Source organism: Hylobates moloch, unplaced genomic scaffold (assembly GCF_009828535.3).
Source record: "Hylobates moloch isolate HMO894 unplaced genomic scaffold, HMol_V3 SCAFFOLD_10, whole genome shotgun sequence".
NCBI lineage: Eukaryota > Metazoa > Chordata > Mammalia > Primates > Hylobatidae > Hylobates > Hylobates moloch.
This window is the reverse complement of record NW_026652285.1, coordinates 14,043,394-14,062,762: the sequence shown is the minus strand read 5'-3', so window position 1 is coordinate 14,062,762 and position 19,369 is coordinate 14,043,394. Positions and strand designations below refer to the sequence as shown.

At 46.5% G+C, this 19,369-nt stretch overlaps 2 protein-coding genes across 2 annotated transcripts in view; both read right to left on the bottom strand.

Annotated features, from left to right (window-relative positions):
* Positions 1 to 19,369, bottom strand: part of LOC116474328 (gametogenetin-binding protein 2-like) — a 176,338-nt gene that overhangs the window by 114,729 nt on the left and 42,240 nt on the right. The window lies entirely within an intron of this gene.
* On the bottom strand, positions 19 to 8,860 carry ZNHIT3 (zinc finger HIT-type containing 3). Its single transcript, XM_032163064.3, has 5 exons — positions 8,436 to 8,860; positions 8,263 to 8,294; positions 3,017 to 3,103; positions 1,914 to 1,997; positions 19 to 698 (listed from the first exon to the last, which is right to left on the bottom strand). Exons 1-5 carry the CDS (start codon positions 8,519 to 8,521, stop codon positions 517 to 519), a joined length of 471 nt encoding a protein of 156 aa, XP_032018955.1. The 5' UTR covers positions 8,522 to 8,860; the 3' UTR covers positions 19 to 516.

Below are 19,369 nucleotides of genomic sequence, written 5' to 3'. Positions count from 1 at the left end.
AGAAAACAGCCAAAGTTGGCCTAAAATTGGCGCTGGAATTTGGGCTGGGGAAAATTTTGTGGTTATTTCCTTTAAAAAGGAACAAAACTTTAGTATTTAATTAGTTGATTTATTTAATGTAATTTCAAACAATTAAACTATGAATAATGCAATGTACAGTAGAATCACATCTTTTGATTTTATTAACACTGACCAAGTTTAACTCCATATGAAGTGTAAAGCTTGATATCATTTATGATGTCTATCAACTGTACCAAAAGTAAAACATTTAAAAACAACCATCTGAATGTCAAGTTTTCTCTCCATAAAGGACTTGCCACCTTAAGGACCCCATGTCTGCCTGAAACATGAGCCACATCAATGCCAGTAAAGGCCTGCATAACCTAGTCTGCATCCTGGAAACCTTTTGCCTGAGGCCCCCCCCACCCCACCCCCACTAGCTGGTCTCCTGGGAGAGGGAGCAGGCAGGTTCTGGGAGTCAAGCACACGCTTGAGCAAGCAGCATAATAATCCATCTTAAGAATCCTCATTCTGGGATGGCTCCACAATTCCTAAACAGCAGTCTGCAAACTCCACAAACAAGGGTTCTTGCATGTAAGCTCTCATGAGCTTTGCTTTGTCTTCCCCCTGATCGAGGTTGACCATCAACTGCCTGAGGTGTGGATTGAGCAATAAGCTTCTTAATGTTGCAGATTCCCCTAAAAATTAACAAGAAAAGCCAATCTGAGTTCAAGTGGAAACACATGGAGATGGCTGAAAAGTGAAGAAATATTTCAAGTGTAATAAAACTATGAGCAAGGCGTGGTGGCTCATGCCTGTAATACCAGCAATTAGGGAGGTCAAGGTGGGCAGATCGCTTGAGCTCAGGAGTTCAAGACCAGCCTGGGCAACATGGCGAGACCCCACCTCTATAAAATGAAAGGTAAGATCGGCATATCAAACTATTTCCACATTAAATGCAGTAACAGATACCAGTTCTTGGTATCTTTGTAAATATTGTAACTTCGTGCCACTTCAGCTAAGAAAAAAATGCTTTATCAGCACAATCACAAAGCAAATAGTAGCATTAAGCTGCTGGCATGTTTTCTTTCTTTTTAACCATAAAAGTTGCCATTGGTGAAGACAGCTATACGAAATACTCTGAATGATGTCTAAGCATGTGATTTGGCGTGCAGCAGCACCAGTAGCAGGGAACCAACAATAATACCTGCATGGTACTTTACAGTCTGTAAAATTTTTCACAGCTATTACCAGCTCAGCTCCAAACTCAGTCTAACGAATCATTACCATGAGACTAAGTGCAAAGCATAACCTTTTAACATGATTCTATGAAATGGGAAGAATGAAATTAACAGACACCATGCACATATAACAGAATGTTGTAAGGACTGAATAAGCAGTGCTACAAAAATGGCAACACCTGTTTCCCCCTAAATCAAATCATGTGATAACCAGTTTGCGTTAAGGGCTGGACTGTGAGCTGAGCACTGGGGATCTGGGAATACAGGACCCTGCTGTACAAATCGTTATGTGAGAGACAAATTATCATGAAATGTAACAGTAATTTATTACTAGTAAGTCCAAGTTGCTATGGGAAACCAAAAAAGTGCCTAATTCTGAAAGAGACACAAAAGGTCAAGAAAAGCTTAGCTGAGCGAAGAAAACTTGAACCAAGGCTTGAAGGAGGAGCAGAATTTTGCCAACCCACAAGACCAGCAGGATTCCAGGCAGAAGGAATGGTGTGGGCAGGCTGGGAGGTGTGAAACCCTGTATGTTTACAGATTATGTGGCTAGATAGTAAGAGCCCTACATGCCATACTTATTCAAGGATTTAATAACTTTTAAAAATCACAATCCTTACAACACAGTAAATGTATCTCAACGATTGACAAATAAGCATAGCACAGACTTACCTAAATTCTTTAAATTCTGCAAAGAAACTCTGTCTTCTTCCTCATCACTATTGAGAAAATCAGCTATAGAGTCGTCATCATCATCTAAGGAATACAAAACAGTCAAAATGACTCATGACTAAAAAGGAGGCCTGGGCACCAGATTTTAACCACTACTTCAACAGGATAAAAATGTGTGCACGCACATGTGATAGTGATAGGGGTATTCAAGCAGGTACAGACAAAAATACTCCAGAGTTTGTGACTATACTAACACTCCTTTTTTAGAAGAGGGAGGCTAAGTGAAAGAATTGGTGATTTTAACAAATGCACCCTAGTGTTCACATCCTTACTGTATACGTGGTCCTGTGGTCTTTAGGCTTAGACCTCGGTTGTCTAATAACTTACTACCCATCCCCCCCTCAACATGCCTCCAACCCTGTGATAGGCCAATTAACTGGATGCTCTGTAAAAACCAGCCAAGCAGAATCTCCTGTGCTTTCAGCATGGGCAGAAACTGCTGGCAGTGCCTGAACCCAACCTGGAAATTTCTCAAAGGGCAAAAATGGGCCATGCCTTTGGAGTGAATGTTCAATACCTCTTTGGTGGCACCAGAGGGGCTGCTTTCAGAGCCTGGCATGATACATGACACCTAGGAGGTATTAAAGAACGTTCAGATGACTGGACGGATGGGTCGACAGCCCACTACTGCTGTGAACCCCCAGCAGCAGTGAGATGATCTAGGACAAAGAAAGCCTCCGGCCTGAGCTGAGCTCAGGTGAACTGACAGCCCCAGCCAGATTCAGGGAGGGAGACCAGCAGCTGTGGGTTAGAGAAGGCTCCTGCCAGCAGGGCCCACTGCAAACCCCCAAACCACAGCCATGGCCTTTCTCATCTGTCTTCTGCCCATTTTTCTTCTCCTGAATACTGCTTTCAGGCTGTTGCCTCAATATCACCCATGATGACATGGCCCCACTCCTGATGCTCAGGGCTAAGGAAGCTGTTGCTTCCCAATGAAGCTATTGTTCTGGATTCCCTGACCAGCCCCACTCTCCACTTTTCCTTCCTTTCGACTTATTCTATGTGAAGTCCCCTGTAGATTTGTTTGAAGTCAACCAACCCACCTTTGTTTTCCACAGGCTTTATGGTTTTGGTAGGAAGAGCTGATCTTATTTTTTTCTCAACAGGACGAGTTTCAGGGTTGCATTGTTCTGAAAAAGACACAAATCCCAGGCCCACATTACCTCCGTTTCAGCGACAAGGCTGCATCTCCCCACCAAGCTAGCATCTAGGTAGGAAGCAAGTGTCTGGGGTAAGGGATGTGGGTGGGTGCCCAGGAATGTGGAAGAAGTGAGAGATCAAAGCAAGAGGGAGGTTAAGGAAAACCGCCAGCAGGCTGAGAAAGCAGGACTCATTCATGCACCCCAAGAACCTGTCCCCATCCTCCCTACCCTGCCAAATCTTACAAAATTCTCACCACAATTAACTGGGGTGTTTGAAACAGCTGCTGTAAACCAGATACCAGATGGGATAAAACTAGAGGCAAAACAACCAAAGAACTTACAAAGTCAACAGGCCAGCTGTGCTGGCTCACGCCTGTAATCCTAACACTCGGAGGCCAAGGTGGGAGGATCATTTGAGCCCAGGAGTTTGAGACCAGCCTGGGCAACCTAGCAAGACTATGTCTCTACAAAAAATTTAAAAAAATCATCCAGGCATGGTGGTACATGCATGTGGTCTCAGCTACTTGGGAGGCTGAGGCAGGAGGATCACTTAAGCTCAGTGTGTCAAGGCTGCAGTGAGCTGTGATTGTGCCACTGCACTCCAGCCTGGGTGACAGAGAATCAACAGAGCATGAAGTCACAGGAAAGGGTTCTGAGGACATAAAGGCAGGACCAGATTGTACAGACTTAAAATGTAGATTTGACAATATGCTATGGAAAGGTTCTAGTCAGGTAGGTGGCAGTTACAACAGCTGCTAGTGACTTAAGTGCCAAGCACTGTGCCAGGTACACAGTGAGATACATAGTGGCTCAATGAACCTTTACAAAGCCCCCATGACATGGAGACTGTTAATTCCACTTACAGATGAAAGGAATAAATTTTCTTGTAATAAACTTGTCCACTGGGGTCCACAGCTAGTAAGTAGCAGAGGCAGATTTGGAATCCAGGTCTAACTTTACGGCTATGCTATATGTGTAAGGAACACAGCAGGAGGGACTGAAGGAGAGGTGAATTTTCTGGGTTGTACTTGACCCCAAAATACATTTGTGTCTAAGGGGCTCAAAAAGAGGCTGAAGCTAAAGAGTTGGATGTCAGCAAGAAAAAAAAAAAGTTTAAAGTGAAAGAGACATCACCTACCTAGAAATAAAAGTCAAGGACCAAATTTCAAGAGAGAGATCTAGCAAAAGGAAGGAGAGGCTGGGCAGAGTGGCTCCTGCCTGTAATCCCAGCAATTTGGGAGGTTGAGGCAGGAGGATTCCTTAAGCCCAGGAGTCCAAGACCAGCCTAGGCAATACAGCAAGACTCTGTCTCTACGAAAAATAAAGTTTGTCTCCGTTACTCAGGAGGCTAAGGTGGGAGGATCACTTGGGCCCAGGAGGCCAAGGGTGCAATGAGCTGTGATCACGCCACTGCACTCCATCCTGGGCAAAAGAGCAAGACCCTGTCTCAAAAAGAAAAAAAGAAAAAAAAGAAAACAAGGAGAATCTACAGCTATGCCACCCTGAATGCACCCTATCTCATCTGACCTCAGAAGCTATAATAGGGTCAGGCCTCGTTAGGACTTCTAAGGGAGAAAGGGAGGAGAGAATACCACAGATCGGTATCTTCCCAGCCTCCAAAGAAGAATATCAAGAAAGAAGAAGCCAAACACAGCAGATACTCATAGGAATCAAGAAAGATGACAGGCTGGGCATGGGTAGCTCACGTCTGTAATCCCAATGCTTTGGGAGGCCAAGTGGAAGGATCACTTGAGCCCAGGAATTCAAGACCAGCCCAGGCAATACAGTGAGCCTTCATCTGCACAAAAATTAAAATTAAAAATAAATAAGCCAGGCATGGTGGCACACGCCTGCAGTCCCAACTACTTGGGAGGCTGAGGTAGGAGGATTGCCTGAGCCCAGGAAGTCAAGGCTATACTGAGCAACACTGCACTCCAGCCTGGGTGACAGAGCAAGACTTTGTTGCAAAAAAATAAAAATAAAAAGACAAATGAAAAGTGTACAACAGATGTGGCTATTAGAAATTTCTGATAAAAATTATTCTTTATTAAATACCACTTTAACACTGCCTATAGCAGCAACAAAGGCAAAATTAATGTAAATATCCACCAATAAGAAAAATAAATATCAAAATGACCATACTACCCAAAGTAATCTACAGAGTCAATGCAATCCCTATCAAATTACCAATGATACTGTTCACAGAAATTTCAAAAAAAAATTCTAAAATTAATATGGAACCACAAAAGACCCCCAATAGCCAAAGCAATCCTGAGCCAACAGAACAAGGCTGGAGGCATCACCACTACTTGGCCTCGAAATATACTACAAAGCTATAATATCTAAACAGCATGGTACTAGCATAAAAATAGACACATAGATCAATGGAATAGAATAGAGAACCCAGATATAAATTCACACATTTACAGCCAACTGACTTTTCACAAAGGCACCAAGAGCATATACTGGGAAAAAAACCACTCTTCAATAAATGGTACTGGAAAAATAGGATAACTGTAAGGATAACCATATGCAGAAGAATGAAACTAGATCCTTATCTGTCACCATATATAAACATCAAAATGGATTAAAGACCTAAATGTAAGACCTGAAACTACTACAGGAAAACACAGGGGAAATGCTTCAGGACATTGGTCTAGGCAAAGATTTTATGAATAAAATCTCAAAAACACAGGCAACAAAAGCAAAAATAGGCAAATGGAATTCTATGACACAAAAAAGCTTCTGTACAACAAAGGAAACAACAGAGTGAAGAGACAACCTGTAGGATAGGAGAAAATATTTGCAAAATATTTACTTGACAAAGGGTTAATATCTAGAATACACAAGGAGCTCAACAGCAAAAAAAAAAAAAAAAATTAAGTGGACAAATGGGCCGGGCATGGTGGCTCACACCTGTAATCCCAGCCCTTTGGGAGGCCGAGGCAGGTGGATCACCTGAGGTCAAAAGCTCAAGACCAGCCTGGCCAACATGGTGAAACCTTGTCACTACTAAAAATACAAAAATCAGCCAGCAGGCACCTGTAATCCCAGCTACTCTGGAGGCTGAGGCAGGAGAATCACTTGAACCCCAGAAGCGGCGGTTGCAGTAAGCAGAGACTGCGCCATTGTACTCCAGCCTGGGCGACAAGAGCAAGACTCCGTCTCAAAAAAAAACACAAAAATGGGCAAATGACCCAAACAGACACTTCTCAAAAGAAGACATACAAGTGGCCAACAAGTACATGAAAAAATGTTCAACATCACTAATCATTAGGGACATGCAAGTCAAGACCACAATGAGATACCATCTCACCACAGTAAGAATGGCTATTATCAAAAAGAAAAAAAATAACATGTTGGCAAGGATGGGGAGAAAAGGGAACTCTTATACACTGCACTGTTATTGGAAATGTAAACTGGTATAGTTATTATGGAAAACAGCATGGAGGTTCCTAAAAAAACTACGAATAGAACTACCATATGATCCAGCAATCCCACTACTGCATATATATCCAAAGGAAATGAAATCAGTCTGTCGAAGAGATACTTGCACTCCTGCGTTTACTGCTAGTCACAACAGCCAAGATATGGAATCAACCTAAGGATCCACCAACAGATGGATAAAGAAATGTGGTACATATACACACTGGATATTAGCCATAAAATACCATGAAATCCTGTCACTTGCAGCAACATGGATGAGCCCAAAGGACATCATGTTAAGTGAAATAAGCCAGGCACAGAAAGATGTTCTTGTTAACACGTGGATGCTAAGCAAGTTGACTTCACAGAAGTAGAGAGCAGAATAGTGGTAACTAGAGGCTGGGAAGAGTAGAGGGTAGGGGGCTGTAGAGGGTAGGGGTCTGGGGAGAAGTTGGTTAATGGTTACAAAATTACAGCCAGATGGGAGGAGTAAGTTCTAGTGTTACACAGTACCTTAGTGTGACCATGTTGGCAGCAATTTATTTTTTATTTATTTATTTATTTTTTGAGACAGAGTCTTGCTGTGTCGCCCAGGCTGGAGTGCAGTGGCGCGATCTCGGCTCACTGCAAGCTCTGCCTCCCGGGTTCACGCCATTCTCCGGCCTCAGCCTCCCGAGTAGCTGGGACTACAGTCGCCCGCCACTACGCCCGGCTAATTTTTTGTATTTTTAGTAGAGACGGAGTTTCACCGCGTTAGCCAGGATGGTCTCGATCTCCTGACCTTGTGATCCGCCCGCCTCGGCCTCCCAAAGTGCTGGGATTACAGGCGTGACCCACCGAGCCCCGCCTACGTCAAACTTTTTTTTTTCTTTTTTTTTCCAGACCGAGTCTGGCTCTGTAGCCCAGGATGGAGTGCAGTGGTGCGATCTCGGCTCACTGCAACCTCTGCCTCCCGGGTTCAAGCGATTCTCCTGCCTCAGCCTCCTGCGTAGCTGGGATTACAGGTGCACGCCACCTCGCCCGGCTAATTTTTGTATTCTTAGTAGAGACGGAGTTTCACCATGTTGGCCAGGCTGGTCTCGAACTCCTGGGCTCAGGTGATCCACCCGCCTTGGCCTCTCAAAGTGCCGGGATCACAGGCGTGAGCCACCACGCCCGGCCAGGTCACTTCTTTTTGACTGTACAAAAGTGTATTCACATCATACAAAGAACTTACTTGGTTTTTTTTTTTTTCTCCTAACAAATCAAGGACTTCTCCTTGTATTGTACATGGACTTACCTCTTTGTTTCTAACAAGACATTATTTACACGAGTGAAAATATTGTTAAACTTAGCGCAGTTTCAGCCAAATGGTGAGGGGCTACATCAGAATACTGAGGAAGAAACTGCTAGGGTAGACCTCGGTGGGAAAAGCAATCGGTAACTATTTCTAAGCAAGAAAGAGTAGCACCAGCAGGAGGAGAGGGGTAGAAGAAAGGCTACTGACCAAAACCCTGAGAGCGATTACAGGCAGGGACAACAGAGGGAACTGTCCAACACACAGGGAGAGGCCTATGACACCAGGGACCAAGTCAGAGGAAGCAAGGTTCCTGCAGAACCCGCGGAGACCCGAGGCGGGAAAGGAAGCGCAGCCCAAGGGTCCACGCCCCCAAGACAGAGGCTGGACTTGGGGGCTACCCCGTGCGCAGAGGGGGCCGAGGGCTGGCGGGGACGGGGCTCACCTTTGTGCTTCCGGAAGCAGGCTACCGAGCAGCTGTAACAACAGAGGCCACAGGCCGCGTCAGCCCCGAGGGTCCGCGGCCCCTCCAGCAGCCCGCCGGCTCCCGCCCGGCCTCCCGCCCTCCCGCCGTGGCCGGACACCCGCGCCCCCGGACCCCGCGACCTCCCCGCTCACTAGGGCACGCGGCAGGCTGGACAGCGGTATTTAGGCTTCTCCAAGCAGATCACGCAGACGACGGTGCTACATTTGAGCGACGCCATGGTCTTGTGGAAGGAGACTGCTTCCCGTGCCGCCGCGCGCCTCTCACGCAGCCGCGCTCGCGTGCACGCCCTTTTTTTCCGTTTCCTAAACGGGGACCAATCAGCGCTCAGCAGGTAGGCAAAAGCAATGGACTGATCCTGCTCACTGTTCCAGTCCTCGTAAGTAGAGCGTCGATACACTCGATGTGCACCTAGTAGCTGCGTCTCAGGTTTTCCTTGATTACATCATAGCGTCGAAGAACTTGTTATGTAGCCCAGTCCCTGTCCCTGTGCGGCCGTGTGGCTTGGAGCAAGCCATCTTGCAAGACACTGTCCAGGTGTGTTGCCCCGCATGTTAAAAAGAAAACAATAGGTGGAACTAAACGTCCTTTACTTTCTGGCTGGGACTTCCTGAATCTTGCAGGGACATTGGGGTTCGTCCGCCCATCTCATCTGCTTATTCTTGGCAAAGGACAAGTCCAGACATTGGGCGAACCAGAATCGGTTGGATCACGCAGTAGACAGGAACCTGCCCTTCCCAACCTAGGCCATTTTTCACTGGGGAAAGAAAGATGAGCCTGAACACTGGCAAATGTTTGAGCTCCAACTGTGAGCCCTTCAGTGCTGGGGCCCCCCCTGGGTCTTCTAATGAAGAAGTCGTCTCTGTCCTCTGGGAACTTAATGCTTAGAGTGAAAGTAGGAAGGGGAAACGGGGAGGAAAGAGACTCGCTCTTAGAGTCCTGCTGTTGCTACCCTGCACCTGCACGCCCCTGAGAGTGAGTGCTTCTTAAATTTTGCACTCTAGGCTCCTCATACCTCCCCCTAGTCCCGGAAGCTAATTGACCAGGAAGCAGGCCAGTGACCACTAGTCCCAAGGTGGTGATCCCAGGCAGATGAGTCTGGATAGATGGGCTATGATGGGACTTGAATGCCACCACAAACTTTAGGTTTAGACAAAGTCACGTTTTTTGTTTTTTAAGGAAATTTGCTTGCAGCTAGGCATGGCCCAGCCTTACCTTAGCTCCTATCCTACCTGCACTGGGCTCTCTCAGGGCCATAAATCACCCTTACTCCCAAGTGCCTCCTCTTCTGTGTTGGCTGTTCAGCCTTCAGGGTCCCTCTTCAATAAACGTGTCTGCAGGGATGTATCTGCAACAACCAAGGTAGTGGTTTGAACCTTGGCTCAACCCCCTCCCTGGCTGTGTGTGACTTGGAGGGGTTGGTTACCCCCTCTGAGCTCCCTCATCTATTAAAGTGGATGTTTGGGCCTACTTTCCTGAGCTGTTGTAAAGCAGAGAGACCATGTGCAAAAAGTTTTGTAATCAGAAGTGCTACATGATATCTAGAAAGAATCTTAACTCTCATGGACCTCCATCTGGACCGCATTAACGTAGGTCCCAGGCCCCAAGCCATGCTCCTCCAAAACGGTTCTGCCATCTGCTTCTTGAGTGGGAAGTGAGTAATTATCCTTCCTTTGGGCGTGGCGACCCAGTCCAGTCCTCAGTGCTGAAGCTGCTGGGCCCTCTGGCCACCTGCTTGTCCTGCTTGCAGTTGCCCCAGCCTCCAACTTCTGCCCAGGACGCAGCCTAGAATCCAAAACGGGTCCACACAGGCCCAGTAACCCGCAGCGTTCCTCATATTGTTCAACAGTTGTACCACGGATGATTTGAACTTGAAGCGTCCCAGAAAGACCAAGCTTACCTGGGAAGGCCAGAGAAGGCCAGTGACTTGTCCAGGGCCATATTTAAATCCTGTGCCAAGCCGGGCATGGTCGCACCAGCCTGTAGTCCCAGCTACTTAGAAGGTTGAGGCTGGAGGCTCACTTGAGCCCAGGAGTTCAAGGCTACAGTGAGCTATGATTGTGCCACTGCGTTCCAGCCTGGGTGACAGAGACCCCGTCTTAAAGAAGAAAAATTTAGGCCAGGCGCAGTGGCTCACGCATGTGATCCCAGCACTTTGGGAGGCCAAGGCAGGCAGATCACTTGAGGCCAGGAGTTCAAGACCAGCCTGGCTAACATAGCAAAACCCTGTCTCTACTAAAAATAGAAAAAATTAACTGGGTGTGGTGGTGCACGCCTGTAATCCCAACTACTAGGAAGGCTGAGGCACAAGAATCGCCAGAACTCAAGAGGCAGAGATTGTAGTGAGCCAAGATCACGCTACTGCACTCCAGCCTGGGCAACAGAGCAGGACTCTGGCTCTAAAAATTAAAAACAAAAATTAAATTTAATTTAAAACCCTGTGCCCTGCCAGGTAAGGTGGCTCACACCAGTAATCCTAGCACTTTGGGAGGCCAAGGCGGGCACATGGCTTGAGCCCAGGAATTCAAGACCAGCCTGGGCGACATGGCGAAAACCCATCCTACCCAAAAAGATACAAAAATTAGCGGGGGGCAGTGGCATGAGCCTGTAATCCCAGCTACTGGGGAGGCTGAGGTGGGAAAATCGCTTGAGCCCAGGAGGCGGAAGTTGTAGTGAGTGGAGATCACGCCACTGCACTCCAGCCTGGGTGACAGAGCAGGACCTTGTCTCAAAAGGAAGAGAGAGAGAGAGAGAAAAAAAAAGATCCTGTGCACTGTCTGGCACGGGTAGAAATTTGCCCACTGTGGCGGACTCACCACTGTCTGCTTGATTTGTCCTGTGATGTGTGTACCGAGGCTGAGGCCAAAGACAATCCTAACCATTTTCAGGGGCTCAATCCCTCCCACCCGCATATAAACCACGCTGACTCCCCTACCTGCGAGTGGAGAGATGATGACTCCAGAAAAAAAAAGAAAAAAGAAAATTCGACGAGGCGCGGTGGCTCACGCCTGTAATCCCAGCACTTTGGGAGGCCAAGGCGGGCAGATCACGAGGTCAGGAGATCGAGACCATCCTGGCCAACATGGTGAAACCCCATCCCTACTAAAATACAAAAAATTAGCCAGGTGTGGTGGCACGTGCCTGCAGTCCCAGCTACTTGGGAGGCTGAGGCAGGGGCATCGCTTGAACCCGGGAGGCGGAGGTTGCAGTGAGCCCAGATCGCGCCACTGCACTCCAGCTTGGTGACAGAGCGAGACTCCATCTCAAAAGAAAAGAAAAAAGAAAAGAAAATTAAATTCCTGGAATCCCTCCCATGCACATCCACGCAGGGAAGAGGCCCCTCCTCTACTCTGGATATCTGGATGCCCCCAGCTTTCCCCGACCTGCGCACCCCTCGTCCTCTAATGTCCGGGAAAGGAGGTGGGCTCAGCCGCGATGGCTGTTAGGTGGTGGCACACTAAGGCCCACAGCGCAGCTCCTCCGGGCAGTGGCCAGTTCAGACAAGAAAGGGGGCTGTGACCCCAGGCCCAGCAACTAGATGTCCACACTGATGTCCCCTCCAGACCCGTCCTAATGGCCGCCCAGGGCTGTCTTGGGCCTCCTCGGCGTCAGCTTGGGACGCAGTGCGGGCACTGGAGAGAGAGGCGTCGTTGTCGAGGTTTTCAGAGCTCTGCCTCCTGGCAGCGCTGTCCGGTGCGTAGAAGGCGAGTCCGGGCCAATCCCAAGGCTGGAGACGCGCAATGCCACGCCCCGTCCCGCCAGAGGGCGCTCTAGGCCCGCACTGCCCGGGTGGAGCGCGCTCGCCCGGATTCCCGCGCAGCTGGCGCCCAGCCTACGCCCCACCCCGTGCGGGAGGCTCAGCGGTCTGGCCGCGCCGGGAAGAGTAAGTCCAGGCTCTGATAGGCACTTCGGACATCGCCAGGCGGCAGGAAAGTGCGTCTACAGCGCGGGGGCAAAGCGGGCGACCCGATGCCCACGAGTATTCCTACGGGAAAGCAGAGCCTGCGCTCACCGAGGGCTCCGCGTGCTACTGGCTGTCCAGGGGCGGTTCCCCACGGTGCCCACCGCCCAGCGCTTGCGGACAGCCCCGGGGGGCGGAGTGCCCGCTGACAGCTGGCCGGCCGGCCGCAGTAGCCTGGTGAAAGTTGAACCGCACTTCCAGAGCATGTGGGTTGCTCGCTAGGGCGCGATCCACTGCCTTCCACCCTCCTGGCCTCCCGCGAGGGGGCGGGCAGATCGGCCTAATCTCCCCTACGTGCTGTGTGGCCCTTGTTAGAGGCGGAGGTTGATAAGGGCGAGCCCTGCTAGATCTCAGCTCCTTTCCGCAGCTCTAACACTTGCATTCCTCCCCTAGGGCACGGATGAGCCAGGGCCAGCACCAGAAGTGACTCTTAGGGACTGCTGCCACGTTCTCACCTGCGTGCCTCCATTTCCCGTCTGGTATCTAAGAGAGAGTAATTCAGGTGTTAAAGTGAGTGACGTTGCCAGTGGGACTCAAATGAAGGGGCCTGAGTTCTGGTGGAGTGGGTGGGCCCAGTAATTGGTGCCCAACAACTCTGCATATTATTTCATGCTCATGAAATTATATCCATCCTCCAACTCTAGACTAAATGACAGTATGACCTGCAGTTAGACTTCATGGAGAACTTCCAAAATACAAAAGGGATAGAGAACAATTGCATTCTCCACAGTCCCAGAACTGTTGGGAGAGCACAGACAACAGAGGTCACCTTTGCTCCCTGAACACACCCTACCAGCCATAACCCCACATTTTTCTTTTCTCACACTCACTCCCATTTGCAAATGCACATCGATCTTCCACCTGACATTCCCAAGGACACACAGAGATGAAAGGAGTCAGAGCTACCCAACGAGCTTCCCCAAGAAGCCTCTAAAGGTTCCCTGTGGAGTGGGCGTGCAGCGCCAAGCTTTTCACAAACCTCTGAACCCATCTCCACCTCCCACGTGGCAGCAGTGCATAAAAACTCTGCTCAGTGAGGGGTGGGGAAGAGGAACTGAGACCCCAGGTTTATTTCCTTATCATTTAAAAATGAGGACAAGAAACAGATTTTTTAAGACAAAACCCAACAGGATTCTTCACTAGCAGATCTACACTACAAGAAATGTTCAAGAAAGTTATTCAGGCAAAAGGAAAATGACATGAGATGGAAATTTGGATCTGCACAAAGGAGTACCAAAAATTGTAAACATACAGGTAAATTCAAAAAAAATTTTTACTTTTTTTTTTTTGAGACAATGTGTCATTCTGTCACTCAGGCTGGAGTGCAATGGCGCGATCTCAGCTCACTGCAACCTCCACCTCCCGGGTTCAAGCAATTCTCCTGCCTCAGCCTCCCGAGTAGCTGGGACTACAGGTGCCCGCCACCACACCTGGCTAATTTTTGTATTTTTAGTAGAGACGGGGTTTCGTCATGTTGGCCAGGCTGGTCTCGAACTCCTGACCTCAGGTGATCCACCCGCCTTGGCCTCCCAAAGTGCTGGGGATTACAGGTGTGAGCCACTACGCCCGGCCCATTTTTACCTTTTTAATCTCTTTAAATAATAACTGGTTCAAGCAAATATAACAGTACATTGTGGAGTTCTTAGCGCATGCAGAATTAAATATATGAAAGTAATAACATTTTTATAAAAAATAAAGATGATGGAGGGAAATAGAAGTTACTAGGTAAGACTCTTACACTATATGTGGCATGGTCTAATATTATTATCTCCACTGTGGAGGTAAAATGGCATTGGGTACTCAGTCTCAAAGAAGGCAGTATTGTGGAGTAGTACTTCAATAAAAAAGAGAGAAGCTAGCAAAAAAGAAAAAAAGAACAAGCAAATGGGATAAATAAAAAGAAATAGCAAGATGATAAACTTAAACCCTTCTGTATCAACATATTAAATGTAAATGGTTGCCCAGCGCTGTGGCTCAAGCCTGTAATCCCAGCATTTTGGGGGGCCAAGGCAGGCAGATCACTTGAGGTCAGGAGTTCAAGATCAGCCTGGGCAACATGGTGAAACCCCGTCTCTACTAAAAATATAAAAATTAGCCAGACGTGGTGGCAGGTGCCTGTAATCCCAGCTACTCAGGAGACTGAGGCATGACAATCACTTGAACCTGGGAAGCAGAGGTTTCAGTGAGCGGAGATTGCCCACTGCACTCCAGCCTGGGCAACAGAGTGAGACTCTGTTTCAAAAAAAAAAAAAAAGTAAATGGTTTCTAAACACTTACTTAAAAGACAGATATTGCCATATTGGATTAATCCTGGCTAATTTTGTTTTTTTTTAGTACAGACGGGGTTTCACCATGTTGGTCAGGCTGGTCTTGAACTCCTGACCTCAAGTAATCCACCCGCCTCGGCCTCCCAAAGTGTTAGGATTACAGGCATAAGCCACCACGCCCAACCAGAATATAAAAACCTTGAACAACACTATCAACCCAGTTGACCCAATTGACATTTATAGACAACTGTATCCAAGAATACGTTATTTTCACGTGCACACTGAACATTCCCCAAAATAGATCATATGCAGGACCATAAAACACATTTCAATAAATTCAAAAGAATTGAAGCCATTCAAGTATGTTCTCTGACCACAAAAGAACTAAATTAGCAATCAGTAACAGGAATATTTCTGGAAAATCCTCAAATATTTGGAACTAAAAAATACACTTACAAATAATGTATGGGTCAGCCAGGTGCGGTGGCACACACCAGTAGCCCCAGCTACTCAGGGAGGCTGAGGTGGGAGCATCACTTCAGCCTGGGAGTTCAAAATAGCTTGGGTGACATAGAAAGATCCTGTCTCTAAAAAAATAAAAGTTTAAAAAAATATAGTATTGCATGCACCAAGGAGGAAATCACAAAGGAAACTAAGAAAAAATTTTGAACTAAATGAAAAAAAGTCAAAATTTGTGATACACAACTGAGATTTCTATCATAAAATGCCTACTATAGCAGTCATTCTCAGCCAGGAGCGATTCTCCCATGCCCAAGACATTTGGCAATATATGAAGACACTTTTGGTTGTCACAACTGGAGAGGGATGCTGCTGATATCTAGTGGTTATAGGCCAGGGATGCTGCTGAACATCCTGTAGTGCATGGGACAGCCCCCACAACAATTATAAAGCCCCAAATGTCAACAGCGCTGATGCTGAAAATACTGCTAAATTAGAAAAGCCTCAAATAAATGATTAAGCTTCCTCACTAAGAGACTAAAAAAAGAATACCAAAGTCAGCAGAAGAAACAAATAAACTAAAAGCAGAAATCAATAAAACAGAAACTATAGAAAAGTAATAAAACAAAAAAAGGGTTCTTAGAAAAAATTTAGTAAGACTGAGAAATCTCTAGCCAGACTGATGAAGAAGAAGGGGGTGAGGAGGGGGGGATATGACATACACGGATCAGATGATTCTATATGGTGAAGATGTCAGTTCTCCTCAAATTGATCTGTAGAACAATGCAATCCTTATCAAAATCCTAGAAGGCTTTTCTGTTGAAACTGGCAAGATGACTGTAAAATTTAAAGGAAGTCCGGGCGCAGTGGCTCACGCCTGTAATCCCAGCACTTTGGAAGGCTAAGGCAGGCTGATCACCAGGTCAGGAGATTGAGACCATCCTGGCTAACAGGATGTAAACCCTGTCTCTACTAAAATACAAAAAAAGCCGGGCGTGGTGGCAGGCGCCTGTAATCCCAGCTACTAGGGAGCCTGAGACAGGAGAATCGCCTGAACCCGGGAGGCAGAGATTGCAGTGAGCCGAGATTGCACCACTGCATTCCAGCCTGAGCGACAGAGTGAGACTCTGTCTCAAAAAAAAAAAAGAAAAAGAAAAAGAAAAAAAAATTAAAGGAAATGCAAAGGATATAGATTAGCCAAATCTATTTTATAAGAAAGAAAATTTTGAGAATGTATATTACCTGATTTCAATACTCTGAAAAGAATACAGCGTAGAAGACGGTATCGTGGCTTTTTTTTTTATTATTATTATTATTGTTGTTGTTCTAAGAGAGAGGGTCCCGGCCAGGTGCAGTGGCTCTTGTCTATAATCCCAGCACTTTGGGAGGCTGAGGCAGGAGATCACCTGAGGTCAGGACTTCAAGACCAGGCTGGCCAACATGGTGAAACCCCATCTCTACAAAAATACAAAAATTACCTGGGCATCATGGTGGGTGCCTGTAATCTCTGCTACTCCAGAGGTTGAGGCGGGAGAATCACTTGAACCCAGGAGGCAGAGGTTGCAGTGAGCCAAGATCACACCATTGCACTCCAGCCTGGGTGACAAAACGAGACTCCATCTAAAAAAAAAATAATAAGAGAGAGGATCTATGTTCCCCAGGCTAGATTTGAACTCCTGGGATCAAGTTTTCCTCAGCCCTCAGTCTCCAGAGTAGCTAGACTACAGGCATGGACAGCATGGTATTGATGTGTGAATAGACATAAAGGGACAGAGAGAAGTCCAGAAGTAGAGCCACACCCGTATGGTCAATTGTTTTCAACAAAGAAACCAAGGTGATTCAATAGTTACTTCAACAAAAATGACTGAAAAATTGGACTTCATAGCCAGGCATGGTGGTGCACATCTGTAGTCCCAGATATCTGGGAGGCTGAGGCAGGAGGATTGCTTGATCTCAGGAGTTTAAATTTACAATGAGCTATAATCGCACCACTGCACTCCGGCTGGGGCAACAGAGCAAGACCCAGTCCCCAGCCCCCCCCAAAAAGAACTTCCATATGCAAATAATAATAACTTGAAATGGCTCATAGACCTAAATATAAAAACTAAAACTAAAATTTCTAGAAAAAATGAGAGAACATCTTTGTGAACTTGAGTCAGGCAAACATTTCTTAGGTTAGACATAAAATCCACAAATCACAAAAAACTAATAAGTTGAACTTCATCCAAAAAAAACCCCCAAACCCCAAACTTCTGTTCTCCAAAGACGCTGTTAAGAAAAGGAAAAAAACAAGCCACAGACAAGAAAAAATATTTGCAAAAGACATCTTAGATAAATAACTTTTGTCTTTTGCCACCAAAGAATATATTCAGATGGCAAATAAACACATCAATAGATACTCAGCATAAACAGCCATTAGGGAAATGTAAGTTAAACTCACAATACAGCACCACCATACATCTACTAGAATGACGAAAATTAAAAAGACTGAGAATAACAAGTGCTGACAAAGAGGCAGAGCAACTGGATATCTCATATATTGCTGCTGGAAATGCAAAATGATTCAATCACTTTGGAAAACAGCTTGGCCGTTTTTTTTTTTTTAAAGTTAAACATGTACTTATCATCCAACCCAGCAAACACAGTCCTAGATTTTTAGCTAAGAGGAATGAAAATGTATGTTCACACAAAGTCCTCTCTGCAAAACGTTATATCAGCTTTATTCATAAAAGCAAAAAAATAGAAACAACCCATTTGTCCATCAACTGATAAGGGATAAACGATTTATGGCAGATTTATAGAATGAAATACCTCTTAGCAACCTAAAGAAACAAATGACTGATATAAGCAAAATCGTGGATTAACCCAAAGCATTATGTTAAGTGAGAGAAGCTAGACACAAAAGACTACGTACTGTCTAATATTTATGTGAAGGTACAGCAGCCAGGCACAGTGGCTCATGCCTGTAATCCCAGCACTTTGGGAGGCCAAGGTGGGCAGATCACGAGATCAAGAGATCGAGATCATCCTGGTAAACATGGTGAAACCCCGTCTCTACTAAAAATACAAAAATTAGCTGAGCATGGTGGTGTGCACCTGTAGTCCCAGCTGCTCAGGATGCTAAGGCAGGAGAATCACTTGAACCCAGGAGGGGGAGGTTGCAGTGAGCCAAGATCGTGCCACTGCAGTCCAGCCTGGTGACAGAGCAAGACTCTGTCTCAAACAAACAAACAAAAAGGTATAGCAAAGGCAAAACTATGGTGACAGAGGCCAGGGTGGGGGCGGGGTGGGGGTTGATGGCCAGGTGGTATGAGGAAATTTTTCAGGATGCTGGAACTGTTCTATATCATGACTTCAAGGCTGGATAAAGGTCAGCCGATGCCTTAAACACAGCCCAACAATGATAACCCCTTGGCCCTTTCACTGCTTAAAATAAAGAACCTAGGGGTCCCTCACACAAAGCATCTGATGAGTTAACACTAGCCCGATCCAGGCAGCTATGTTTGCATTGAATGAAAGCAAAACTTTCCTGCCTTGAGACAGAAACAAAGGTGATATCTGATGACACCTTCAAATCAAAGTTTTTAACTAGTCACTTACCAGCCAAAGACAATTGTTTTTATTCTTTTGCAGATTACAGTTGAACATGGCAAATAAAGACAATTACCAAACAAACAGACAAAAAGAAATCTGACTAAAGTTGAGAGTAGCTGTGAAAAGTTAAGGGCATGATACCTGGGGTAAGGGTGGGGATGGAAGGGATGGACTGTCTGTAGTGTCCCCTTCCCTTGGTCCCCTAAGCAAATTCCTTTTTAACTTAATGATTATCCAAGGCTGCATGGCTTTTATCTTTTTATGCCACCTCTCAGGTCCATAGCTCTAGTCCTAGTGATAGTGACAAGAGGCAGAGAAATTCTAGGCAGAGAGGGGTGGGTCCCTGGTGAAGCCCCACCCTCAAGCCAAAAAGCCTGAGACCGCAGCCAAAGTGAGAACTTATATCCCCGTTTTCCTGCTTGAATGTCGCCTTTTCCTAAACCACCATGGTCCCGCCCTGCCCCATCCGGTGCCTATAAAGACCCCACACTCAGCTGGTAGAGAGGAGAAGCAGCTGCATGTTGGGGACTACGGCCGAAGTTGGAGAGAACCAGCTTGACTTCAGAGGGACAGCTTGACAGTGTAACTTCAAAGAAGAATCCGGCCAGAGACTGCTGGACCTCAGGGGAAGATTACCTACATCCCCGACCCCTTTTCAACCTCCCTTCCCTCTGAGAGCCACTTTCATCAGCAATAAAAATCCTCCACATTCACCATCCTTCAATTCATTTGTGTGACCTCATTTTTCCTGGATGCTGGACAGGAGCTTGGGGACCACAAGTGTGGA

Bases quoted from the DNA above. Each gene is read 5' to 3' on its own strand.
- ZNHIT3 (XM_032163064.3), bottom strand. From the start codon at position 8,521: ATGGCGTCGCTCAAATGTAGCACCGTCGTCTGCGTGATCTGCTTGGAG. The intron at 1,998-3,016 runs GTGGGTTGGTTG...TGTATTCCTTAG, and splicing joins AAAGCCTGTGGAAAACAAAG to ATGATGATGACGACTCTATA. The intron at 699-1,913 runs GTAAGTCTGTGC...GTTAATTTTTAG, and splicing joins GCAGAATTTAAAGAATTTAG to GGGAATCTGCAACATTAAGA.